Source organism: Scardinius erythrophthalmus (genome assembly GCF_964197995.2).
Source record: "Scardinius erythrophthalmus genome assembly, chromosome: 24".
Lineage (NCBI taxonomy): Eukaryota > Metazoa > Chordata > Actinopteri > Cypriniformes > Leuciscidae > Scardinius > Scardinius erythrophthalmus.
Window position 1 is genome coordinate 26,569,991 of NC_138244.1, and position 27,203 is coordinate 26,597,193.

Consider the following 27,203-nt stretch of genomic DNA (forward strand, 5'->3'; position numbering starts at 1 on the left):
TATATGGTTGTGTTGTGAGTATTTGCAGCGTGTTTCTGTATATGGTTGTGTCATGCGTATTTGTAGCATGTTTCTGTATTTGGTTGTGTTGCGAGTATTTGCAGTGAGTTTCTGTATTTGGTTGTGTTGTGAGTATTTGCATTATGTTTCTGTATTTGGTTGTGTTGTGAGTATTTGCAGCATGTTTCTGTATTTGGTTGTGTTGTGAGCATTTGCAGCGAGTTTCTGTATTTTGTTGTGTTGTGAGTATTTGCAGCGAGTTTCTGTAAATGGTTGTGTTGTGAGTATTTGCAGCGAGTTTCTGTAAATGGTTGTGTTGTGAGTATTTGCAGTGAGTTTCTGTAAATGGTTGTGTTGTGAGTATTTGCAGCATGTTTCTGTATATGGTTGTGTTGTGAGTATTTACAGCATGTTTCTGTATTTGGTTGTGTTGTGAGTATTTGCAGCATGTTTCTGTATATGGTTGTGTTGTGAGTATTTACAGCATGTTTCTGTATATGGTTGTGTTGTGAGTATTTGTTGAATGTTTCTGTATATGGTTGTGTTGTGAGTATTTACAGCATGTTTTTGTATATGGTTGTGTTGTGAGTATTTGTTGCATGTTTCTGTATATGGTTGTGTTGTGAGTATTTGTTGCATGTTTCTGTATATGGTTGTGTTGTGAGTATGTACAGCATGTTTCTGTAAATGGTTGTGTTGTGAGTATTTCCAGCATGTTTCTGTATATGGTTGTGTTGTGAGTATTTGCAGCATGTTTCTGTATATGGTTGTGTTGTGAGTATTTACAGCATGTTTCTGTATATGGTTGTGTTGTGAGTATTTGTTGCATGTTTCTGTATATGGTTGTGTTGTGCGTATTTGTAGCATGTTTCTGTATTTGGTTGTGTTGTGAATATTTGCATTATGTTTCTGTATTTGGTTGTGTTGTGAGTATTTACAGCATGTTTCTATATTTGGTTGTGTTGTGAGTATTTGTTGCATGTTTCTGTATTTGGTTGTGTTGTGAGTATTTGCAGCATGTTTCTGTAAATGGTTGTGTTGCAGAGTATTTGCAGCGAGTTTGCAACTCGCTGAGTTTGCAAGTTGTGCATATTTGTAGCATGTGTTGAGAGTATTTGCAGCGAGTTTCTGTATTTTGTTGTGTTGTGAGTATTTGCAGCGAGTTTCTGTAAATGGTTGTGTTGTGAGTATTTGCAGCATGTTTCTGTATTTGGTTGTGTTGTGAGTATTTGCAGCATGTTTCTGTATTTGGTTGTGAGTATTTGCAGTGTGTTTCTGTATTTGGTTGTGTTGTGAGTATTTGCATTATGTTTCTGTATTTGGTTGTGTTGTGAGTATTTGCAGCGAGTTTCTGTATTTGGTTGTGTTGTGAGTATTTGCATTATGTTTCTGTTTTTGGTTGTGTTATGAGTATTTACAGCATGTTTCTGTATTTGGTTGTGTTGTGAGTACTTGTTGCATGTTTCTGTATTTGGTTGTGTTGTGAGTATTTGCAGCGAGTTTCTGTATTTGGTTGTGTTGTGAATATTTGCATTATGTTTCTGTATTTGGTTGTGTTGTATTTACAGCATGTTTCTGTATTTGGTTGTGTTGTGAGTATTTGTTGCATGTTTCTGTATTTGGTTGTGTTGTGAGTATTTGCAGCATGTTTCTGTAAATGGTTGTGTTGTGAGTATTTGCAGCGAGTTTCTGTAAATGGTTGTGTTGTGAGTATTTGCAGCGTGTTTCTGTATTTGGTTGTGTTGTGAGTATTTGCAGTGTGTTTCTGTATTTGGTCGCGTTGTGAGTATTTGCAGCGAGTTTCTGTATTTTGTTGTGTTGTGAATATTTGCAGTGTGTTTCTGTATTTGGTCGCGTTGTGAGTATTTGCAGCGAGTTTCTGTATTTTGTTGTGTTGTGAATATTTGCAGTGTGTTTCTGTATTTGCAGCGTGTTTCTGTATATGGTTGTGTTGTGAGTATTTTCTACACGCTTCTGTATTTTGTTGTGTTGTGAATATTTGCAGTGTGTTTCTGTATTTGCAGCATGTTTCTGTATTTGGTTGTGTTGTGAGTATTTGCAGCGAGTTTCTGTATTTGGTTGTGTTGTGAGTATTTGCAGCATGTTTCTGTTTTTGGTTGTGTTGTGAGTATTTGCAGCATGTTTCTGTATATGGTTGTGAGTATTTGCAGCATGTTTCTGTAAATGGTTGTGTTGTGAGTATTTGCAATGAGTTTCTGTAAATGTTTGTGTTGTGAGTATTTGCAGCGAGTTTCTGTATTTGGTTGTGTTACGAGTATTTGCAGCGAGTTTCTGTATTTTGTTGTGTTGTGAGTATTTGCAGCGAGTTTCTGTATTTGGTTGTGTTGTGAGTATTTGCAGCATGTTTCTGTATATGGTTGTGTTGTGAGTATTTGCAGCATGTTTCTGTATATGGTTGTGTTGTGCGTATTTGTAGCATGTTTCTGTATATGGTTGTGTTGTGAGTATTTGCAGCGAGTTTCTGTAGATGGTTGTGTTGTGAGTATTTGCAGTGAGTTTCTGTAAATGGTTGTGTTGTGAGTATTTGCAGCGTGTTTCTGTATTTGGTTGTGTTGTGAGTATTTGCAGTGTGTTTCTGTATTTGGTTGCGTTGTGAGTATTTGCAGCGAGTTTCTGTATTTTGATGTGTTGTGAGTATTTGCAGCGAGTTTCTGTATTTGGTTGTGTTGTGAATATTTGCAGTGTGTTTCTGTATTTGGTTGTGTTGTGAGCATTTGCAGCGAGTTTCTGTATATGGTTGTGTTGTGAGTACTTCCAGCATGTTTCTGTATATGGTTGTGTTGTGCGTATTTGTAGCATGTTTCTATATTTCGCTGTGTTACGAGTATTTGCAGCGAGTTTCTGTATTTGGTTGTGTTGTGAGCATTTGCAGCAAGTTTCTGCATTTGGTTGTGTTGTGAGTATTTGCAGCATGTTTCTGTATTTGGTTGTGTTGTGGGTATTTGCAGCATGTTTCTGTATTTGGTTGTGTTGTGAGTATTTGCAGCATGTTTCTGTATTTGGTTGCGTTGTGAGTATTTGCAGCGAGTTTCTGTATTTGGTTGCGTTGTGAGCATTTGCAGCAAGTTTCTGCATTTGGTTGTGTAGTGAGTATTTGCAGCGAGTTTCTGTATTTGGTTGTGTTGTGAGTATTTGCAGCGAGTTTCTGTATTTGGTTGTGTAGTGAGTATTTGCAGCGAGTTTCTGTATTTGGTTGTGTTGTGAGCATTTGCAGCAAGTTTCTGTATTTGGTTGTGTTGTGAGTATTTGCAGCGAGTTTCTGTATTTGGTTGTGTTGTGAGTATTTGCAGCGAGTTTCTGTATTTGGTTGTGTTGTGAGTATTTGCAGCGAGTTTCTGTATTTGGTTGTGTAGTGAGTATTTGCAGCGAGTTTCTGTATTTGGTTGTGTTGTGAGCATTTGCAGCGAGTTTCTGTATTTGGTTGTGTTGTGAGTATTTGCAGCGAGTTTCTGTATTTGGTTGTGTTGTGAGTATTTGCAGCGAGTTTCTGTATTTGGTTGTGTTGTGAGTATTTGCAGCGAGTTTCTGTATTTGGTTGTGTTGTGAGTATTTGCAGTGTGTTTTTGTATTTTGATGTGTTATGAGTATTTGCAGCGAGTTTCTGTATTTGGTTGTGTTGTGAGTATTTGCAGTGTGTTTCTGTGTTTGATTGCGTGGTGAGTATTTGCAGCACATGTGTTGTCAAACTGATGAAGATTTGTTCATAATTTGCTGGTGTTTTATTCTAATTGCATGTGTTTTCTTCAGTTGCAGTGCATTGAACTTTCTCTGCCACTATTTATAACTCGTTTGTGGCACTTGTTTGTCCTTTTGGAGCTTGACACTCTGTCCACTGCTGCTTTATAGAAAAGTGCAGCATGAACACTCTTCAAAACATCTCATTTTGTTTTCCATGGAAAAAAGGTTTGGAATGGCAAGAGGCTGAGTAAATAATTCTTTTAAATATGTACATTGAGAAGGGTTTTTTTTCACTGTTCCTACAGAGAACACAGAATATAAATTGCATATTCAGTCTCCTTACCAATGAAGTCATATATGCATTTTGGCTTGTTTTTCCAGTAAACTCCCAGGAAATAAACTGGTACTCCAGTTAGCATAATGACCAGCCCCACTCCACACACCAGCGGCTCTGAGTGCAAACTGAAGCCCAGTAGTAGAGCCCAGAACAGCAGATAACACACCGGCACAAGGAGACTCACCTGACAAGAGAACAAACAAAGCTTTGATATTCACCCACTATAAACACGATCTGGCAGCGAATACTGTCTACTGTAGCGAACCAGGTGAACCTGCTGGATGCACTGTATAATGCACAGGCTGTAGAGGGTTGCGAGACTTAAAAAATGGGTCGCCAGGATGATTTAAAGGTCCCATGACATGGATTATTTTATTATTTTATAATGTTTCCTGGGATACCCTTATAATGTTAGTATACATGTGTTTAAGATTAAAAAATGTAATAATTTGGAAATAAAAGGCATATTTCCTAGCCTGATTTTAGCCTCTGATTTGAACGCTCTGTTTGAAGGGGCGTGTCTGCTGTGAGACTTCAGTGTAAACGCCCACTGCTGTGATTGGCTGACATGCTTGCATATGAAAAAGCTATCATTACATGTGGAACTCTCTCGAAAACTTTTACTATTACAGCTATTATACGTTTTTACTATTACAGCTATCGAGATTAACGAATTGTGAGAAGTTGTTTAAGTATTTAAATCTATTCCCATCACATAAAAGGTTGCAGTGATGACAGCGTCATTGATTTCTTAACGAGTTTTGGCAAGTGTCCAGATAAACTCACGCTGTGTGATTGACAGCTTGCGCGATTGGAAAGGGATTGTTCTTTGATCGCTTTCTGTATATATATTAATCACAGTTTAAGTAAGATTATTTTCATCCTACCAAGAGAAACGACGTGAAGTCGATCGTTTAGTCACTGGCTTGATTTACTGACTCATTAATAAACATTATTGAACGACTTTGGGAGAAAGATTATCTGTCTGAACTTGAACAATTACATCAGACATTCACATAACCCACTGGTTCTTCAGAGGCTCAGATGAAGGAACTAAAAAAATAGTTTTGTGTTCATTTGTACATCCAGACACTGAGCAACTGCCATGCTTCGCTCGTTTGCAAGCCATGATGTCTCGAGGAAAAACCAATATCGCGCTCGCACAGCTCATTTTCTCATGGGCGGGGCAAATTCTCTTTGCAGGCAAAGAAGAGAAAGGGGAAGATTCTAGATTCGCCCGTCTGAGCTTTCATTTTCTCAAAACTACCCAGGGCTTGGTTTACACCTATCAAAATGTCTAGCCACTGGGGGACCATAGGCAGGTTAGTGAAACTCATATTAATGTTTAAAAACCTCATAAAGTGAAATTTTCATGTCATGGGACCTTTAAGAAAAGTGCTGAGCTGAATTTTTGTGCCATCTAATGGTTTAAAGGAGAATAAAGTTAAATACACCTTTATCCGCGTTTTATACAAGTATTCTTATGCTTGGCTTGACTTGTTTGCCTGTAAATGGTTGTAGGCCTATTTATGGGTTGCGTAAAAAAAAAAAAAAGGGTCGCTCTTAAAAAAGTTTGAAAACCACTGGTATAATGCACAATTTTGCTTTACTATGTGGCATATAAGTACATGTTATGGATGTAGAATACACACAGGCTTTTTATACTATATTTGTATATAATTGAATACCTTGATGGGCCTGTATAAGTTTGGCTTCTTCCATCTGTAGTAGAGCAGGCCAGCAATAGTGACTCCATAGGAGAGGTAGTTGATGAAAGACACATAGTTTATAAGGTTGTGAGTTTCTCCAATGCACAAGATTACGATTGTGGCAGTGCACTGAAAGATAAGATACAAGAGGCACAACAGAGAGAGAGAAAAAAAATATATATATTATTTCAAGTTAATGCAAACAAATTAAAACAAGTTACATCCTGAGAAGCAACATAATAGGCTGGTTGCTGTAACAAAAACTCATTGTTCTCATATGAAAATCACATACACAGACAAGCAGAGCTGGAATCGGTGTGCAGTGCTTAAAGTGGATCATAGCAAGAAGACTGGGCAAATGTCCTTCCCGTGCCCCGGAAAAACACAACCTGAAACACACACATAAACAGTAAATGCATAACAAAGAATCACTGTCATAATCGGTACTGCTGTCCAGTAAAAATATTGAAATATCCTCAAAAATAGAATCAATTACTTGAAATGCAAAATTGCGTAAGATACTACTTGCTTACAAAATGTAGTGGCGGACATTCATTTTAGTGGCGTGTTACAACAACAACAACAACAATATAGCTGCAAGCTGCAATAAAGGGGCCAATCACAGAAAAGGCACAATGAGTTATGCAAGCATGTCTGGGAACATCAGACCAATGGCAACAATAAGTAACTAAAGATATTTTTAGATTATTTTAAGCAAACACAGGTGAAAATCATAAATATAATAATTGATAATATGATTAAATTGCTTATCACTTTTGACCCCCTGGTATCAAACTGATGTGGTGTGGTCAGTGTGAGGTGACAATGACACACACAAAGTTTGGTGTCAATATGGGAAAGCATTGCGGTGTTACTGCTTCAGAATCAGCATGACATCACTCCATCAATTTCCTTGCGTTGTTCAAGGTTGGTGAAGCTTTTAATAACTTATTTATAAAAATAAAAAAAGTAATTGCAACTTTTTATCTCACCTATTTATCTCACAATTGCGAGTTTACATCTTGCAATTCTGACTTTATTTCTCTGAACTGCGTTATATAAACTCAGAATTGTGACTTTTTTCTCAAAATTGAATGTTTATATTTTGCAATTCTGACTTTATAACACACAGTTCAGAGAAATATAGTCAGAATTGCAAGATGTAAACTCGCAATTGTGAGATAAAAAGTCACAATAATCTTTTTAAATGATTTATTCTGTGGTGGAAACAAACTTTCATAGTTTTCTATTATAATATAGAGGGAGACCCGAGATGGTTGTAACATGGGGAGAGTTGTAACACCATCAATTCCACCAATTAGGGATAAGATATGAGTCATGTGATCACTTCAGTATTTTCCTACTTCCTCCCCGATCCATCATGGTGATTGTCAAGGCTGGAAACAGACACATGCAGAATATATAGAGAAAAACTGATTTTGAGGTCAAAAAGTAAACATTTTGAGCAAGACTATATCTTGTTTAGTATCTGTACTATTGCAGGTAAAACTGTATGACTTATATTAGATTAAACAGTAGTTTCGTAGGCAATACGTGATGCATTTCCCTCCTGCTAATTTCAAACCACTATGCAAATACAACTAGCTAAACATTGGCTGACAGGGGTGGGGAGGGTTGTAACACTTATTTAAAAAGTGTTAACCATCCCCTTACTAAGAATTTTCTTGATTTTAATGTTTTTAAAGAAGGTGTCTCTGCCAGTGTTTTATATAAAGTGGTTTGCATGGAGCAATTTAACAACTCAAAGCCAAAGAAGGTTTGGGTGAAATGCTCCCTATGCAGTTTCTGGGCCCATCAAAGCCTGCACTCCAGGGTTACCAGCATCCTTCATCTGTCAGAACTGTGACTCTGATTGAGAATATACACACATAGACACACACGCACATTGACATGTTATTTTTTGTTAGACTTAGAGATGTACAAAGATGCTCTTTAATCTGGTACATTGTAGTAGTGTTTATTAAGTACGTTTGTTTAGTAGATTAATTTACACACACAGACATGTTTTTTTTTGGGGGGGGGGGGGGGGGGGTTAGACCTAAAGATGTACAAAGATATTATTTAATTAGGTACATTGTAGTAGCCTTGTGTTATTATTATTATTATTATTGAGTTCTTTTATTTCAATAAATCTGTTTTTGAACAATATCATATGGTATGGCATTCATTTTTACTTCTTTTATCTATTGTTACAACTTACCCCAGCATGTGTTACAACCTACCCTGGTAGTGGGGTAGGCTGTAACCAAGGAACACATGTATTTGACATCAACTCACGAGGTCTGTGATATTCTTATTAAGTTGCTGTCTTTTTGACAGCTGTGTATGTTTTTTTTTCAACATTCAAAGAAGTATTTTGACCATTTTATCACAATAATCAATTTAATTGTCTGTGTTTCCTCAGGAGGTAAATGTAAATGTAAAGGTGAAATGAAAAAGAAATGCGCTCACCTGGAGGAGGTGAAGAGATAACCATTGATGCCGCCGAAAGTGGAGAGTGCCACAGAGATCGGCATGAGGGTGGAAAACATCCCGAGGAGTTTCTCACCGAAAGTCTGAGGCAAGCGAAACATAAACACATCATTAATAAGGTTTTGCCCACTGATAACACATGTGCCATCTGTGTTGTTTTTACACCTGCTTTACTAAAGTATTCAAATCAAGCAATGTACAAATGCAGCCACAGATTCTGTTAACCACATTTACACAGTGCTATTGCCAATCGTGTGGCGTTGTCTCTAAAAGAAATCTGACATATATTTACTAAGACTATACAGCATCACTCCACAACCATCCAGACACCTGAATCAATGGATATACAGTATTTAAATTCATCACTTGATCCATGGTTATTATCGATAACTAAATCGTTAGTAACTAGCATCATTAGCCAACTATGGTCGCAAGTTCTGTCGTTATCAGCAGTTCAACGAGTCTGTGTTTCCCGAAACCATTTATTAATATTTTAATTAATGTGCCCTTATCATTTTAAACAAAATAACTTTCTCTTCTCTTCTCTTCTCTTCTCTTCTCTTCTCTTCTCTTCTCTTCTCTTCTCTTCTCTTCTCTTCTCTTCTCTTCTCTTCTCTTCTCTTCTCTTCTCTTCTCTTCTCTTCTCCAGAATACGATATACGTCACAATATAGGGAAAAAAAGTCTGCGCAACTTCTGTTTCATGTCGACTGTAATGACTGTAACGAGCTGCTTTCTGCAGACTGTAACGAGCTGCTTTTAATCCCATACATAAAAGTGACACAAATGTTTAGTGAATCCATCCTTGAGTGTTTGCAGAGTGTTAATAATCTAATAAGAATAAACCCGGCGAGTCAAAGGCCTGTACTTACAACAGCCACTGCGTTGGAGGACAGCAGCTCATCGGGAGACATGGAGGAAAAATATGCGATGTTTGTGAGAGTGTACACAAATGTCACCAGTGGAATGGAGATGTATATGGCTCGTGGCAGATTCCTGAGGTAAACAAACAAACAAACAAACATTATACCAATACAAATAATATTCACATTGGTATATCCAGCCACAAACATGTGTGGATATAGATATTACGGAGTAGATCATAATTGTGGGTTCAAAAAGTGAACCAAAAATGTATTTAGCCCATTGACAGGAATCTGTTTAGGATTTCAATCTGTACAGTGCATGTCAATTTTGAAATAGCATTTATGTGACTCGAATAATTATATCAGTTGAACGGCAGCAGTTTCCTCAGAATGAGCCAGGATGATTGTTGCAGCAGAGTTTGTGAGTCCAGGCATGTTTTAAAGTGGTATCAGACTAACCTCCTGGGATCCACAACCTCCTCCGTAACGTAGTTGAGGAAGTTCCAGCCGCTGAAGGCAAAGGAGGCATGAAGGAAAGCCAGGGCAATCTGCCCTATAGACGGGGCTTTATTAAACGTGAACGCCACCTGTGGGGTCAGGCTCTCATAGTTACCTGAGCAGACAGGGACAAACTGTTAATCTGACATGTAACAAACATGAGCTGTGAAGAGAGATGACATTTCAAATGATTGAAAGGATTACTATCTATTGACAGACTGATATATCGGTATAACATTGTTTGCCTTGTCAAAAGTCTTGTCAATATATTTCCCATATATATATATATATATATATATATATATATATATATTTTTTTTTTTTTTTTTAAAGGGGTCATGGGGTCATAACATGACATTAAAGGGTTCATGACATGAGAAATCAAATTTGCCTTAATCTTTTGATCTATAAGAGGTCTTTGTAACATTAAAACATCCTGCAAGTTTTACAGCTTAAAATGTCCTCCTCATTATAAACAAAGAATTTATTTAATCAAGCTCCAAAAACAGCTTGTTTCGATATTGGGTGATCTGTGATGTCACACGGGCAAAAACATTTGCATATGACTGCCTCCAAAGAAAGACATCAACCAATAGTTTTACACCATCACACCACAGGCCCCACCCACTGACATTCAGTCACTTAACGAATGACATTTGTCTACACTGAATGTAAGCATCACATCGCGTCAGAAGCACATAGAAGCCATTATAATAGGGCTGGGTTAGTAGTAAATCGCCATCACCTGCTTTCAGATGGAGCGGCATTTACAACACAGAGGCGTAGTTAACTGACAAGCTGAGCCATATCGCATTAATTATCGCAGGCCATACGTCCGCGATAATTAATGCAATATGGCGATTTACTACTAATCAAGGAACCGGCATGCGATATATCGCCCAGCCCTACATTATAATGACTGAAAATGGCTCACTCCCAAAAATTAGCTCACTCCCAAAAAGTGGCAATTTTAACTGTGGGGGTATTTTAAGCTAAAACTTCACATACACACTCCGGGGACATCAGAGATGTATTTTATATCTCTTAAAAAGGGGTATAATAGGCCCCCATTAAAGGAACCGCCTCTTAAAAGCAAATTAACATATAAGTGAACCTTAGGGAACATTCAAATAATGAAAAAATCCATGTCATGACCCCTTTAATGTTTTATTGGTGTTTTAACTAATTCTTTTTTCAAGTATATTAAATAATTATATATAAATTTTTCGAATTAATGACACCATATTAACATATAGCTCTTTAGATATCCATGTGACATTCTCACCTCCAAAGATCTGCACCAAACCGACAGTAATGATGAGCCCTAGAGCTAGAAGCTTTCCTACTGTAAACGCGTCCTGGATCCGTGTGGCCAGACGCACACTGTAGCAGTTCACCCATGTCAAAAACACTACAAATATTCACACAGAGACAACATAAACATTTAAATAATGCCTTGATTGATTCACTTAATGTGTGACTTCAAATGCAATGTTTAAAGTGTTCATGTAAAATGTTGCCATCAGAAAATACTGATTTAGGATTAGCTTGTGGTACTTGACCAAAATGTGGGAATGCTCGAGGGGAAGTTGGACTTGTAATTCTATGGGCTCATCCATCAGTGTCACCGCTTACAGACTCTTTCATAATAACTTTCCCTCTACCAAGAGAAGTTTAAGCCCAATTGAAACAAATTACTTTCAATGAGAACAAAAAGGGGAGCAAAGAGCAGGTCTGTGAGGAGATGAAATGCCTTGCGTTTTCCTGCCGTTGTCTTGCTCTTGCTGTTTTAGTTTGAGCATGACTTATTAAAGCCACACAACAGGCTTTAATAAAGAGAGGTAATGCAGCAATCACATGCTATAGACCCATGCCACCTCCAACACTGATCAGTCAAGTGCTTTTGGCACAAATCCAGGGTTGTAACTGTAACTGAGTCATTCTCAACCAGGGGTCGGGGCCCACTAGAGGGCCTCAGCAAACTTTCAAAGGAGTCTTAAGTTAAAAAAGTATTAAAATCAGCTAAAACAACTAAAAAACAAGATATATTCAATGAAGAACCAGGGTTCCCACAGTCCTGAAAAACTAGGACATCTAGATTTCTAGATCTGGAAAAATCATGTAAATTCATAAACTCTTAAAACTCCATGGGCTTTCTTGGCCACTTTATTAGCTACGCCTGGCTATTAGCGTGCCGGGCCCCCTTTTGCTTTCAGAACTGCCTTAATTCTTTGTGGCAAAGATTCAACAAGGTGCTGGAAACAAGGTTCTCAGAGATTTTGGTCCATATTATCATGATAGCATCAGGCAGTTGCTGCAGATTTGTCGGATCTGAACATCCATGATGCAAATCTCCCGTTCCAGCACATCCCAAAGCTGCTCTATTGGATTGAGATCTGGTCACGGTGGAGGCCATTAGAGTTTAGTGAACTGATTTTCATGTTCAAGAAACCAGTTTGAGATGATTTGAGCTTCATGACATGTGCATATCCAGCTGGAAGTAGCCATCAGAAGTCATGAGTACACACTGTGGTCATAAAGGGATGGAAATGCTCACGTAGGCTGTGGCATTTAAACAATGCTCAATTCGTACTAAATAACCTACACACCATTATTCCACCAGCAGCCTGAACTGTTGATACAAGGCAGGATGGATCCATGCTTCTGAATGGTGAAATCGAGACTCATCAAACCAGGCAACGTTTTTCCAATCTTCTATTGCCCAAATTTGGTGAGCCCGTGTTTGAAAACAGTCATTATATTTGCAATTTTTTTTTTTTTGGTTGAACAGAAAAACATGAAATGAAATTCTGCTTCAAATCGAGGTTAAATTCTGGTGAACCCTCTGGTTAACCAAAGCCATTTCAAAACTTAGCACAATTATATAAACTCCATCATCAACCGCAATCTGTTTCAAGAAATGAATCGAATAGATAAATAAAAAAGCAAGCACTCACATATGCAGATGGTGGACAGCATGCGTGTGGCTATGTATGGAGGAATGCAATGTGGAAAAACTGGCTGAAGCACATAGTTGGAGAAAGTAAGCGCTATGACTGCCAATGTGGTGGGATACATGATCAATACTGCACTCCATAATAGCAGAAACCTAGAGAGCAACACAACACATTCAGGATATGTGACGGACATTTGATTTTCATTCATTTTTCAAAAGATCACATGAATCTGTCATACCCCATGAGACCGCCAAAAATCTCTGTGACGTAGGAATAGTCTCCCCCAGATTTGGGGATGGTGACCCCTAGCTCAGCGTAGCAAAGGGAACCCAGAGCAGCTACGCCTCCTCCTAACACCCACACCACCAGCGCCAACCCAACGGATCCGGAATGCTCCAGAACACCCTTAGGAGAGATGAAGATTCCTGAGCCAATAATGTTACCTGAGAAAACAAACAAATCACATGTAATTGTTATTTCCTGTCTACATTTGTCCTGAACACAACAGCCCTAGTCATTTAGAATGCAAACCTGTTGCCTTTTCTTGGTCTGAATGTTTTACATTCACACCTTCATACACTGCTCAAAAAATAAAGGGAACACTTAAACAACACAATGCAACTCCAAGTCAATCACACTTCTGTGAAATCAAACTGTCCACTTAGGAAGCAACACTGATTGACAATCAATTTCAAATGCTGTTGTGCAAATGGAATAGACAACAGGTGGAAATTATAGGCAATTAGCAAGACACCCCCAATAAAGGAGTGGTTCTGCAGGTGGTGACCACAGACCACTTCTCAGTTCCTATGCTTCCTGGCTGATGTTTTGGTCACTTTTGAATGCTGGCGGTGCTTTCACTCTAGTGGTAGCATGAGACGGAGTCTACAACCCACACAAGTGGTTCAGGTAGTGCAGCTCATCCAGGATGGCACATCAATGCGAGCTGTGGCAAGAAGGTTTGCTGTGTCTGTCAGCGTAGTGTCCAGAGCATGGAGGCGCTACCAGGAGACAGGCCAGTACATCAGGAGACGTGAAGGAGGCCGTAGGAGGGCAACAACCCAGCAGCAGGACCGCTACCTCCGCCTTTGTGCAAGGAGGAGCAGGAGGAGCACTGCCAGAGCCCTGCAAAATGACCTCCAGCAGGCCCCAAATGTGCATGTGTCTGCTCAAACGGTCAGAAACAGACTCCATGAGGGTGGAATGAGGGCCCGACGTCCACAGGTGGGGGTTGTGCTTACAGCCCAACACCGTGCAGGACGTTTGGCATTTGCCAGAGAACACCAAGATTGGCAAATTCGCCACTGGCGCCCTGTGCTCTTCACAGATGAAAGCAGGTTCACACTGATCACATGTGACAGACGTGACAGAGTCTGGAGACACCATGGAGAACGTTCTGCTGCCTGCAACATCTATGAAGAGCACAGGGCCCCAGTGGCGATTTTGCCAATCTTGGTGTTCTCTGGCAAATGCCAAACGTCCTGCACGGTGTTGGGCTGTAAGCACAACCCCCACCTGTTGACGTTGGGCCCTCATACCACCCTCATGGAGTCTGTTTCTGACCGTTTGAGCAGACACATGCACATTTTTGGCCTGCTGGAGGTCATTTTGCAGGGCTCTGGCAGTGCTTCTCCTGCTCCTCCTTGCACAAAGGCGGAGGTAGCGGTCCTGCTGCTGGGTTGTTGCCCTCCTACGGCCTCCTCCACGTCTCCTGATGTACTGGCCTGTCTCCAGGTAGCGCCTGCTGCGCCTCCATGCTCTGGACACTACGCTGACAGACACAGCAAACCTTCTAGCCACAGCTCGCATTGATGTGCCATCCTGGATGAGCTGCACTAACTGAGCCACTTGTGTGGGTTGTAGACTCCGTCTCATGCTACCACTAGAGTGAAAGCACCGCCAGCATTCAAAAGTGACCAAAACATCAGCCAGGAAGCATAGGAACTGAGAAGTGGTCTGTGGTCACCACCTGCAGAACCACTCCTTTATTGGGGGTGTCTTGCTAATTGCCTATAATTTCAACCTGTTGTCTATTCCATTTGCACAACAGCATGTGGAATTGATTGTCAATCAGTGTTGCTTCCTAAGTGGACAGTTTGATTTCACAGAAGTGTGATTGACTTGGAGTTACATTGTGTTGTTTAAGTGTTCCCTTTATTTTTTTGAGCAGTGTATTAACATTCGCTCTTGGGCAAACCTGTGAACTCAATGAAATCACACTGGTGTCTTTGATATAATACCATTTGGTAAATTATTTTCTATTTACTTCCTATTCACAAGAGAATCTTGGAAAAGAAAATCATGGCAAGCAAAGTCCCTTTCATGAAAAGTTGACTGTTCCTATAGCAACCGGAGCTTCTAGCGCAGCTTTACCGATTAGTGACTGGTTCTTTCATTTAGAAGGACGGGACTTATTTCACCATATTGCGCATTTCAATTTCTCCCATTAATAAGTAATATGAGTGTACTGTCTTTGTTTACCTAAAGTCATGCACCATGGTGTCTAGATTTAACAGGGATAATAATAAGAATATTTTTTTATAATTGAGCATCAAAAAGAATTGATAATAAATGAGGACCAAATCACCAGTGAAGGTGTGTATGTGTGGATATATATATATATATATATATATATACATATATATATATATACATATATATATATATATATATATATATATATATATATACATACACACACACAACGACGTGGATTACCAACAATACTGGTTGACCAGCTGTAAGCTGACCCTGACACGCCGGGAGGAGAAACTAAGATCTACCACTTAGCCAAAGCATGCCATCAATCAACACAGGGTATTGGCCAAATGCATTAAGGAAGATGATCAACAGGTCCTCCAAAACCCACCCGTCATTCTACGATGCTGGAGCAAATACTTCTCAGGGATCTGCAACCACCAGTTGCCCACCTGCCGATTCAAAGTGCCAAACCCATCCTTGGCCCCATCCCTGCCATCACCAGTGCAGAGGTAGCAGTCAAGATGAAAAATGGGAAAGCGATGGGCCCTGACAACATCCCAGTTTAAGCCTGGAAGTTTCCACTGGGATGCCCTCTGAGGCATCACCATCCTCACTGATTTGTTCAGTCGAATTGCCACTTATGGTGAGGCCCCACGCGCTTGGCTGACGAGCACCACTGTGAACATCTGGAAGGGCAAAGGTGACGTGGCCAAATGCCCCAATTATCGCCCAATCTGCCTCCTATGCCACGCAATGAAGATCTTTGAACGAGTTATCGAAAGCCGGCTTCGGAAAAAAACTCCATTTTGCCAAACCAATGCGGCTTCGTCCATGGATGCGGCATCACAGATGCAATCCATGCCGCTCCTGGAGAGGCACTGTAAGAAGAAAAGCCTTTACAATTGGCGTTCCTTGACCTGGAGAAGGCTTTTGACAGAGTGCCCCACGACCTCATCTGGCATGCCCCTCGGGCTCACAGTGTCCCTGAAGCCAACATGACTTGGATAAAGCCCCTCTACACCAGTGTCAGCAGCACCAACCACTGCCCTGTTGGAACACTGCTGCCCTTACCAATTACCGTTGGTGTCCACCAAGGCTCGCCCCTCTCACCACTCCTGTTTGTCCTGTGAATGGACCCAATCACCAAGGACTTCAAGGGCCTCATTCACCATGGACACTCTATGCTGTCGACGTCTTCCTCACAGGCGAAATGAGAAGATGTGCAACGGCTAACTCAAAGGTGGAAGACATGCTTGGACGACCATGACATGCTATTAAAGGGATACTTCAGGATTTAGCATTAAGCTTTGTATTAGTAGAAAACCTGTAGTATTTTCGAATTACTGTGCTTTCCACCCTCATATCCCCCTGAGACAAGATATTTATGTATTTTTTGTCTGGAAAAAATCCTCTGATGACGCAAAAATCATAATTTTGCGTCATCGGAGGATTTTTGGCCAGAGGCTAAAGACTACAGCCAGTAGTAGGGGCTGTCCCGCATGTTTTCAACCCGCCCATAGAGGGTGGGATCTCCCTCACAGAATGTACACATAGTGTCAGCCGTCTTTCTTTGGAAGCTAAGCTAGCAGGCTCTTGTTCTGTGGAGAAAGCTGAGTAGTAGGGGTTACCATCCTCTTTTTCCCAGACATGTCCGGCCGTTGAGATCTGTCCGGGATTCGGCTTTTGCTTTCTGCAGTCGCCATTCATTGTTTACATGCACACCTTTTGTTTCAGTCTAACTGAATTCATTCCGATTGGTGAATCTGAATGTAGTGTTTACATGAACGCTAAACAAGTGATCGGTTGATGTGCGTTTTAACATTGCTAAGAAAGTTCCCGCTCCTCCATGAGAGATACAAGACTGGTGCGTCTCACAGGTGCCGCTCATCAGTAATCACGCCACCGGCCTCTCATCGTTCTCTCACGGCCCTCAGTCTCGTCCTGCTCGCCACAGTAAACATAATGAATAGCGACTGTAGAACGCAAAAGCCGAATCCCGGACATTTTGGGCGATCTCGAAATCCCAGGCAGACTCTTCACGGAGACTCACTAGTAGCCTAGCCTAGTTGTTTAACTGCGCGCTCTTACTGGTGGGCGTGGCTTGGGAGTGGCCTCCTAGGGCAGCGAAGCAAGTGCATTCTGGGAGTTGTTGTCTTTCATCCACATAAGCCAAAAATACATTTTCTGGCTTTTCTCAGTCTAGAAAGCTCCAAATTCAAAAATAATTTCACATTTCTTCTACATAAATGACCCGTTTTAAATACACATCCATCTTTCCAGAGGTGAAGTATCCCTTTAAACATAAAAAAGACAGAGTACCTGGGATGTGGCCCCCAAACCGACATAATTTGGCGAAGAACTGAAGAAGGCCCTGGACGAATCCGGATCCGTCATCATCAGTGACGGCAGCAACCTCTCTGACGCTAAAGCACGGGTTAACATGGCATGGATGAAATGGTGCCAGCTCACTGGGATTCTCCACGACCACCGGATGCCCAACCACCTCAAGGCCAAGATTTATAAGACCTGCCCTGTGGCCCTTTATGGCACAGAGTGCTGGCGAGCATCAGAGGAACACAAACAAGCTCTTAACATCACGGAGATGCGAATGTGTACTGGCTTAGAGCTAACACGATTGGATCACATAACAGACAAAGATGTCAGCTGGTTGTTGTCCCAAATTAGGAGAAGATGCGCTAAGTGTGACTACTGTGGTACGGACACATCGTACGGAAGGATTTAGTGGCCAGAAAGGTGCTGTGCCTAAGTCCCCAAGGATGCCGATCACGAGGACAACCAAAGATGCGGTGGGTTGATCGGCTGAAGGAAGACATGAAGATCGTCAATGCTGCCAGGAGGACGCCCTCGACTGTGCCAAAGGAAGAAAGCGTTGCAAAAAAAGCAGACCCCGCAGATGAATAGGAGTAGCACTAGGATGGAGAAAATGAGTAGCGTATTTAAACTGCTCAGGTAATGTTAATGGACCTATTTCAGGGGTGGATAATATTATTATTTAAAATCGGTCAGAGTTAGAAATGTATCTTCATATTTACAGGTAAAGCTTCATTTTGCATGAAGACTTTCTATGACAATCCCCCACTACTTTTTATGCACAATAACATGCCTCCCAAAAGAGGTCAACATGTCCCCCCCCCCCCCCCCCATATTCACTGGAGTAAAGACTAGCTCCAGCTTCCCTTTCATTATTGCATGCCTCCCAGTAATCCCAGTAAAAAACATTGATTATGTAACAAAACTGATATTTCCCCCCCTTTATTGGCGCATTAAATTTGAAGTAGAACCCAATATTGTTCAAAAGCAATCAAAAATGCTTGCCTAGTCAACATCAGCACTAACCCTGCTGTAGTACCTGAGAGAGTTTTCATGGCAAGACAATGATCAGCCCCCCTTCACTAACCCGCTTCCTGGCAGCTCTTCTCTCAAGCACTCGTACAACGACATTACGTAACAGCAGGCATAAATAATTTACTGCTGCCCGTCAAAGCCCCGGATACCATCAGAAGCGGAGGGAACAATCTTTAGCTTTCATTCGGCGGCCCCTTTTAAGAGGACAAACACCTCTGAGAGGCCTACATACGGTGGATGTTGGTTTTAGACTCAAGTAAAAGAATGGTTTAAAAGATCTGCAAACTTCAAGTGATTGTTGTTTAACACTCATTAATTGTTGAGATTCAATGATTATATAGTTCTCTGAGATTTTTTAGACATTTAAAAAAAGAATGAAACACACAACCAAGTCTGATATACAACTACTTTAGTAACCTTACAATGTTCTTGAGTGATACAAATAAATCACAAAACAAAGACAAAACAATATTAAATATACTTAAATGTTTGCATGCAATACAGGATAATATAAATATCACAGTTACTGTTATTAAATAATTATTTAATTATTAATAAATCAATACATAGCTATTAAATATGCATAATACATTAAAATAATACTAAATAAAATAATAATTAATTAAGCTACAGGTAAATCAATAAATCACAAATAGTTAATCTGACTATATGGTAATCTAACATGCATTTAAGAATGCTTTAAATAGTCTATATTGTGTTCTAGTGTGCATAAAAGCCAAATATAACAGTCCACGACTAACAAGATGGCGAATATCTTGTCTTTATTAGTCTCAATACATTTGCATGTTAGAAGAATGAACCATCATCAAAAAGAAAACAAGTTGTAAACTTTCCGTACCAATGATGATCGCGCACGCGCTCAGAAGTCCAATCTCCTTCTTGAGTGTCACGCGCTCAGGGATGCTGGAGTCTCGTTTAAGCTCGCTATCTTTCATGATGCTCCTCTGAGCCTCCGTCCTTTTCCTCTCTACTCCATCCATTTCAGTGAGCGCACGAACAGAGAGCTGGGCTTCCTCTCTTCAACTCGCTCCAGAGGACTGAGGGACGGTGTAAAGGCCGCGCAGGCGCCGCATCGCGCGCTGTCCGGGCAGAATGTTAACGAGCGCGCGGCATGACTGATTCACACACGGTGATGCAAAGACATGTTCTGACATTTTACAAAACCATCAATTACTATATGATGTTTGCACTTACTTAAAAATAAAAAAAGACACAAAGAATGGGCTAATTTATATTCAATTTTATTTATTTTTTTTCTCTCAAAAGGGCAGCAGCAATTACTCAAACAGATATAACCTATAGGATTACACAGTTTATGGCATGTTTACTAAAGAACACCAGCTGAAAGGAGAGTGGTACAGGGTGATCCCCACATCCACAGAGGTTTCCTCAAGCTCCCATTCATCCTGAAAGGATCCCCAGAGTGGAATTTAAGAAGTCAAGTCGTGAATTTGTGGTTGCAGCCTTTCTCTGCATGCAGAATAAAGGAGGCCAGTTTTCAGCTGATCTCCTAAGGAAAGCCGTTGAGAGTGAGCTGCTTTGTAGTCCAGCAGAAAGGCTGAAACTCTGCCAGCAGTGTGCGACGCTTAACAGAGGAAGTCGAGCAGAAAACCAATATATCACAGGAGCAACAGAGAGGAGAGGTGGACACAGGCAGAAGATGTACAGCAGACTAGGACTGCACTCAAACCAGGAGGAAATTCATGTCTCAATTCAATTCAAATTGGCCAAGTCTTTAACTCTTACATGTGTCAATGATTTTTTTGTTGTTGTTGTAATTTCATACTGAAGCAAGGAAATCTGACGTTTATGAGTTCAAATGGTCAATGACACCATTTTGTCAGTGCCAATTAGTGACCTAAATATATGGCAGAATCGTAACTGTATACATTTTTCATTTTGTTGTTTTATTTTTTTGCACAAACTTTAATTTCTCAAATCAGTAATAGCTACGTTTATATCCAAATTATCTGCATTATTATTATTATTATTTTAGCAAGATGAGACTTGGAGAGACTTTTGTTATTTAAAAGTTTCTGTTATGTCAAGTGTTTTTAGGGGTGAAGTGTTGATTTTGAGCTGCTAACAAGAATTCAAATGGCTTTAATAATAAAGCAATAACTATATCGCTCTGGATGAAACCAGTATCACTTATAGACTGCCAACACCTAACATCACATGTGCAAAGAAAAATTATATTTAGTTGTTGGTATGTAAATCACAGGACTAAACAATAAGCATTATTTGAATAATTAAATTAAAGTAGTTCATTCAAGTTAAATTAACATCATTGATTCTAGTTAGTTGTACATGGTTGATTCAGAGTACGAGGGAAAAAAAGTTATTCTGACATTTGTCAGCTTTCCTTTCAGGCATGGCATTAAGGCAAACACATCAATTCTACTCAGGGTACCTCCAGTATGGGGTTAGAATTGTTGCATTATTCCAAATAAATAAGATTAAGATTAAGACAAATAAATGTAAAGAGATTTACAAAAAAATATTTAAATTCACAAATAAATAGATTAAGATCCACAAATAAATGTAGGGTTTCACAAAGATTTAAAAAAAAAAAAAAAAAAGATTTGCAACAAAAAAAGAACGGAAATATTACAAATGTGTTTTATGTCACAAACACAATGCATCTGTGGATGTTTTAATCACACAAACAGCACTTCAGCTCAGTTTGAATGAAGCGCCCATAGAATACAGTTCCTTTCAGGGGTGCAAAATTAATCGAGAAACATCAAACGGCAAACAAAACGAACACGAATGAAACAGCACTACTTATTTGTTTATCAGCTAATATTAGACAGCGCAAGCTCAGAACAGGTTTACTCATGGGCCGATCTCAATCACACGATACAGTACACAGTGCTGGGAGATCCAGTGAAAAAGTGTTTGAATTCGCCGCAGAATTAATAACATCGCTGCGATCTAGTGGGAAATATTCAAATTCAGTTCTCTGTTATAAAACCATAGATATCAGATCAAACAGCGCTGATGTGGAAACTAGGAGAAACATTGTGTCATTAATGAACAAGTTATAGAAGTTATGTTCAGTCCACAAATCGCCAACATTCACCATGGATTTAATGTAGTAACGCTAACTATTACCATGTTATTGTAGCAGAAATAGTTTTTTTATTTTTTATTTACAATATTCCCTTCATTAATGAACACTTCATTACAACCTTTTGAGAGTGAAATTCAAACACTTTTCAAGGGCTTTCAAGTGCTTAACACTTTTTCTCAGCACTCTAAATATTATCGCGTTCAAATGTTATTTTTAATGTGATGACAAAAAAACATTATTTGTTCATCTATCAAAGTTTGTTCCCATTTGTAAAACTAAAAGTTTCAAGACGTAGGAAAACATCTAGGTTACGACTGTAACCTCTGTTCAGAGAACGGGAACGAGACACTGCGTCGATGGTGCTATTGGGGAACACCATCCACATGAACCGGTGTCTGAAAAACTATTCAATCACGGCAAGCAATATTGACCAGCGACAGCCTATGACGTCACTACTAGTGCAACCCGGAAGTATAAAAGGGGCGCCTAGAGAACATGTCATCCACTTTTGTCTGAATGGACAGCAGTCATCCCCGAGGCATGGATAACGACGCTCTCAGGGTACAGAGGTTACAGTTGTAACTCCCACTGCATCGATGGAGCTTTTGCGGAACGATGTACAATCCCACCATGCTGAGGGGAGTGCATGCCAAATATGGCTTGTGACAAAAACGTCAGAACTGGCTAGTAAGGGGAATAAGGGGAGCGCCTACAACTCTAGGGCTGATCTAACAGGGAGGCCTTGTGAGAGTCCTTCGATCTTCCGACCAGACTTATGGAGTTTAGTATTCAAACAGAGCGATCCTCAGATAGATTCTGGAACACTATGCTCAACCTGATAAGTACTGACCAGGCTCTGGCTAAAATCAGGGAGGCTCCATGGGGCCTGTAACATGATATTTAATGCCTTTGCAATGCTAAGCATCCAACTCGTATGGCGAGCCGCCTTCAAGGAGGCCTGTTAAGGCCTAATTACTTGATAGCGAGGATGTATGCAAAGCCATCAGAAGCTTAGGTGCTCTCACAGACACATCTGTGGGCCTGGTTATACTTATTTAACATTGCCAATAGGCAGTGTACTCAGCAGAAGTGCTATCAATCCTTTAAAGCAAGGAGAGTACAATATTACGCTACTGGAGTATCAAGGAGGCCTACTGTAAGGCCTACAGCTTCGAAAGTCACGGGCGTCAGCCCGGGCAGTGCTTTGGCGCTAAGGTTGCATACTCAACCATCCCAAGTGGGATGGAGTCACTAATCTGTCTCTACCTGAGCCTGGGTGATAACATACGAGCTATGGGTAGCAAAGTACTCTAAATAATGACCTGACAAGGGGAGCAATATCAGCATGACCCTGAAGGATGTATCAGGGTCTAGGCCTATTATCTTGTAATTTTACAAGAAAGATATTATATTTCTCTACTAAATGCAAGGGAATGGAGGCCTCAGTAAGTGGCCAATGACATTCGACCTAATGACTTCTTATATTCAAGGGGCTCAGAAGAAAGAACATTTTTTTTACTTAAGGCCTTGCTGGCAGCAGAGCACTCAGGACGGAGGCCTGAGCACACTGCTTCTTACTCTCTAGAGAGAAAGACCTGACAACGGCCATAGATATCTGCATGGGAGGCTTTCTGAAGGTAGCCTACCTATGCTGCTTTCGACCCTGTGACAACACTAACATTTACTCCTAATGCAAAAGGTGGGCCTTGGCATACAACTCTTGAGTAAGAGGAGGCCAGTGCTATGAAAAACTAGATATACAGGAATAAAATCTCCTGATGGTCTAAGGAACCTACAATCAGATACTGAGAGGCTCGAGGCGAGAATGCTTAGCAGAACGTCACCAAAAATCCTGGATACTAAGCCTAAGCCAGATATAGAGGTGGCCCCATGAGGGCTGACACACAAATATTATATGTCTGAAGTTCAGAGCTATAATAAACAGTGAACCGAGGTCTACTGTACAACCTTACTAAAAAACTCTTGTAAAGGGAGGAGATCTGCAAAGCTCAACCAGCTGCCCGTAGAGGGATGGCCTAAACTACATTCATAAAATGGAGGCCTATCACCATAAAAAAGCTCGAAAGAGCACACTTACTACCAAACCCGACGCCAGACCTACAGAAGGGCTCCAAATTGAAGGAATCACTCATCACAGGTCCAGCCTCAGGGATGATGCAAGAAGCGCCTGGGGTGAGGAAGTGTAGACCAAGATTTAATGCAGTCGAGTGCACCTTCGCCTCTCTGAACTTTCCCCTCACCGTCTCAACGGAGGTGCCGAAAAGTTTAGAAGGCGACACTGGTGGATCAAGAAGAAAAGCTTTCTTTCTACCCAATGTCATCCAAGTTCAACCACAGATGCCTTTCCCTGGCCACCATCGCCGTCACCATTGTCGCCCGGAGAGCTAATCTGTAGTGCGGCGTAGCTTGTTTTTACTGCGTCAGGGGAAAGACCCCGACCTGGGTCCAAATCTTTCAGCAGATCAGCGTGGTATGCTTGCAACACAGCCATTGTGTGCAAGGCATCACCAGCCAGACCCGCCATCACATATGCCCTGCCTTTTAAGCGCGATGTTTGTTTAAAAAGCAGGGCCAGAGCACTTAGTGTTAATGCCTCTCCAAACCGCGAAATAGTTTGTGAACCTCTCATCAATTGAGGCATCGACACATACCCGTGTTCGCGATTCCCCTCAACATCAGCGTAGTTTGCTCACTGATGGCGATGGATGCAGTCTGAACATGAGTTCTTCCATGCCTTTTCGATCTATTGTACAGATCGGGCAGGAATGGAAGGTTCCTACGGCAGCAAAGTCTCGCTGTGAGCGCGTCCCACTACACTCACAACTCATATGCGGGGCAGGGTGGCTGTGAGGGTTCGGGTTGTAAATCCTCTTCACCCTCATTAGCCATCTCCTGCTTTCTTGGGCTGCCAGCAGAGCACTCGCTGTCAGACCAGAGGATGGTAGTGACAACACATCCTCATCTGGCAGCTCAAACTCACGAGTCTCCGAGGGGCGTGAGAGATTAACCCCTCTCTTAAACTCCTCCGCGAGCTCCCTCTGAAACCCCACGATTCTAGTCTCTGCTCTGCCTCAGCGCGAGCGGGACCTGAATCGCCTGGCACAGATGTCTGTCCCTCTTCCCTGAGAAGAGGGCCAGACGAGAGCAGAGTTTTCTTAGAGGAAAACTCTCACATTCTGCACAATCAGATCCTTCAAGAGCTGATTGTGCGTGCTCTTCGCCCAAACAGTAAACGCACAAGTTGTGTGTGTCATCTGGTGTCAGAAACTTGAGACACGGATCCACACACTTCTTGAAACGCTTATCACTTGCCATTATTGTTCTTACCTTTTTTCAGGTAATTGCAAATCAGACCCTGATGACGAAAAGTGGATGACATGTTTTCTAGGCGCCCCTTTTAGACTTCCGGGTTGCACTAGTAGTGACGTCATAGGCTGTCGCCGGTCAATACCGATTGCCGTGATTGGATAGTTTTTCAGACACCGGTTCAAGTGGAGGGCATTCCCCAATAGCACCATCGACGCAGTGCGAGTTCCCTTTCGAAAGGGAACTAACAAGCGACAAATGCTTTCATTTAAAATTAAAAAAGACATTAAATTACCACTATAACCAGTAGATGGCAGCAGAGGAGCACTGATTTTCCCACATTTGCTTTTTTTTTCACACATTTTGCTTTGAAATGTATATTTAGATATTATAAAATCCCTATTATAAAATATCAAATCACAAGGAAATACATTTTAGTAATTTTATGATTAAATTGTCTTTATAATTAACAACCCCCCTTGTTAATCTTAAAGACAAACCCCTTGTTTTTTTGTGTCTAAATGGGACAATAGGCTCTATCCACGATCGCTTCCACGTTTTGTCTCAGCCCGCCCAGTTACATCCGGTGCTGCGTCGGAAGCCGTTTTTGCATTAGGGGTGGAGATAATGGCAAATTACACTCTCTGTTTACAAGAACTTCCAGCGGTTAACGTAAATGATGTTAACAGTATTGTGAGGCAGTTAGCTGTCACACATATGAGTAAGAAAGAGAAGTTCTTTAAATTTCGAGCTACATCGACAACTTTGAGGGTGAGTATTCTCTCATACCGCGCAAAATCCGACTAGCGAATCAGTTTCTAAAATCGTTGTCTCCGTTTCTGAGAAAATGAATTTTATTAAAGTTTTGCCGCTATACACTTCGCTATAGAACGCACTATGCGGAAGTAAAGACGCCGGCTGAGATCCTACCGGAAATACGTCAGCAGCGTTCGTGCATAGAGCCTATAAAGGTTGTTGGGGAGATTAAACTTAAACTCATCAACTCACTAGATGCTTTCACGGCCTTGTTGTGTTTATAATCAAACTATTATACCTCAGACTTTCAGGGAAAATGTTTTAAACAAAAAACAAAAATGATTGCAAAAAACATACCTAATGTGGTTTCAGGCCCTACAGTACAATGAACAAAATGAAATATTGTTATCATCTAATGTTTCTGGAAAAAGTATGTGATAATGTTTTTGTGTAACTCATACAGGTCAAATAAATAAATAAGAGAAAAACTTAGACCACAACAACAGCTCACACTGAAATGAGGTGAAGAACAAAGTGGATGCAACTGAGTCTTCAGCGCCACCTTTTGTCAAATGCAGAAATTTATATAATGTGTGGCAAAATTCAAACTAGCCAATATTATTGTGCATTTTACTATTTCATGAACAATGACAGTTTCATAGAAATTAATTGGCAAAGTTAGTGCAATTAAATCCAAGGCACAGTTTAAAATCTGCTTAAATGTTGTTTATTTGCTTACTTCCGAACATCAGCTCGTGACAGCCTTCATTTCTATGTGAACTGGTTGTGGAAGAAGGCTGTGATCTGCTGGGCTGTGGCCTGTCCCACTATGGGCTCTAGTTCATGGACTGAAGCCCCGCTGAGCTGATGGATGCTGGGAAACTTCTGGAGGAGCAGCATGGCCTTCACCTTTCCAACCCCGGGAATCTGCTGAACCAGACTCAACACCACCGGCTCCAGCAGCCTGGACACACTTTTCCTGCGGAACGGGTTCTCCTTGTTCTCCCCGAGAACCTGCGGAGGACAAATGCCTTCTGAACAGCACTGAAACTACATCATGTTGCATGACATGCCTATGCATGAAGTATGATGTGTGAAGTTATGGCTTTGCAACAATGTTTTGCATGATATTCAAAATAAACTCAACAGGGGTATCAGAGTTTATAGAGCAAAAAAACAGCTGATTGTACACTATCCTGCTTAACCAACAGCTACTTACCTGAAAATCAATGCATGAGTCAAAGACGTAAAAGAGTCAAATATGCATGTTAAAGTAAGCTATAGAGAAATAAAGTGATGACGTGGTGATGAAGTGCTATTGACTAACCAGCTGTGTGATGAGCTGAGCAGCTTCAGCAACAGTGGACACGGGCAGCAGAGTCAGACCCAGCTCCAACACCACAAACTTCTGCAGCTCGCTGAAGTACTGCTCACTCAGACGGGTCTTCTCCACTATCACCACACCCTGGAGACCACTGTTCGCCTGCGGGAACAACCGCGTTCTGAGAGTCGGGCGGGTTTAAATTACAACACTGTAAGAGCAGAGCCTTATGATCGTTCTGTCTTCTGGGAAACGTGTAAATATCATGTGAAAATATCATATTAGAGGGCAGCACTA

The 27,203-nt window shown here is 40.9% G+C and overlaps 2 protein-coding genes across 5 annotated transcripts in view; both read right to left on the minus strand.

The window, feature by feature from the left end:
* The window catches only part of slc7a10b (solute carrier family 7 member 10b), a 29,102-nt gene extending 2,680 nt beyond the window's left edge, over positions 1-26,422 (minus strand). The window contains exons 1-10 of one of the 3 annotated variants that reach the window (XM_081356332.1): positions 19,265-19,465; positions 12,797-13,001; positions 12,559-12,710; positions 10,887-11,012; positions 9,563-9,716; positions 9,110-9,233; positions 8,218-8,321; positions 6,038-6,134; positions 5,725-5,874; positions 4,043-4,220 (exon numbers count right to left, since the gene is read on the minus strand). In XM_081356332.1, coding sequence (XP_081212458.1) covers positions 4,043-4,220; positions 5,725-5,874; positions 6,038-6,134; positions 8,218-8,321; positions 9,110-9,233; positions 9,563-9,716; positions 10,887-11,012; positions 12,559-12,710; positions 12,797-13,001; positions 19,265-19,406 — 1,432 coding nt within the window. In that variant the 5' untranslated portion in view covers positions 19,407-19,465. Of the gene's footprint in view, positions 1-4,042; positions 4,221-5,724; positions 5,875-6,037; positions 6,135-8,217; positions 8,322-9,109; positions 9,234-9,562; positions 9,717-10,886; positions 11,013-12,558; positions 12,711-12,796; positions 13,002-13,089; positions 13,198-19,264; positions 19,466-26,324 lie in introns of those variants that run through there. The other 2 variants (XM_081356333.1, XM_081356334.1) reach the window with 2 other exon arrangements.
* Positions 26,298-27,203, minus strand: part of faap24 (FA core complex associated protein 24) — a 4,845-nt gene continuing 3,939 nt past the window's right edge. For both annotated transcript variants that reach the window (XM_081356335.1, XM_081356336.1), the window contains 2 exons: positions 26,913-27,068; positions 26,298-26,599 (listed from right to left, as the gene is read on the minus strand). In XM_081356335.1, coding sequence (XP_081212461.1) covers positions 26,357-26,599; positions 26,913-27,068 — 399 coding nt within the window. In that variant the 3' untranslated portion in view covers positions 26,298-26,356. The remainder of the gene's footprint in view (positions 26,600-26,912; positions 27,069-27,203) is intronic.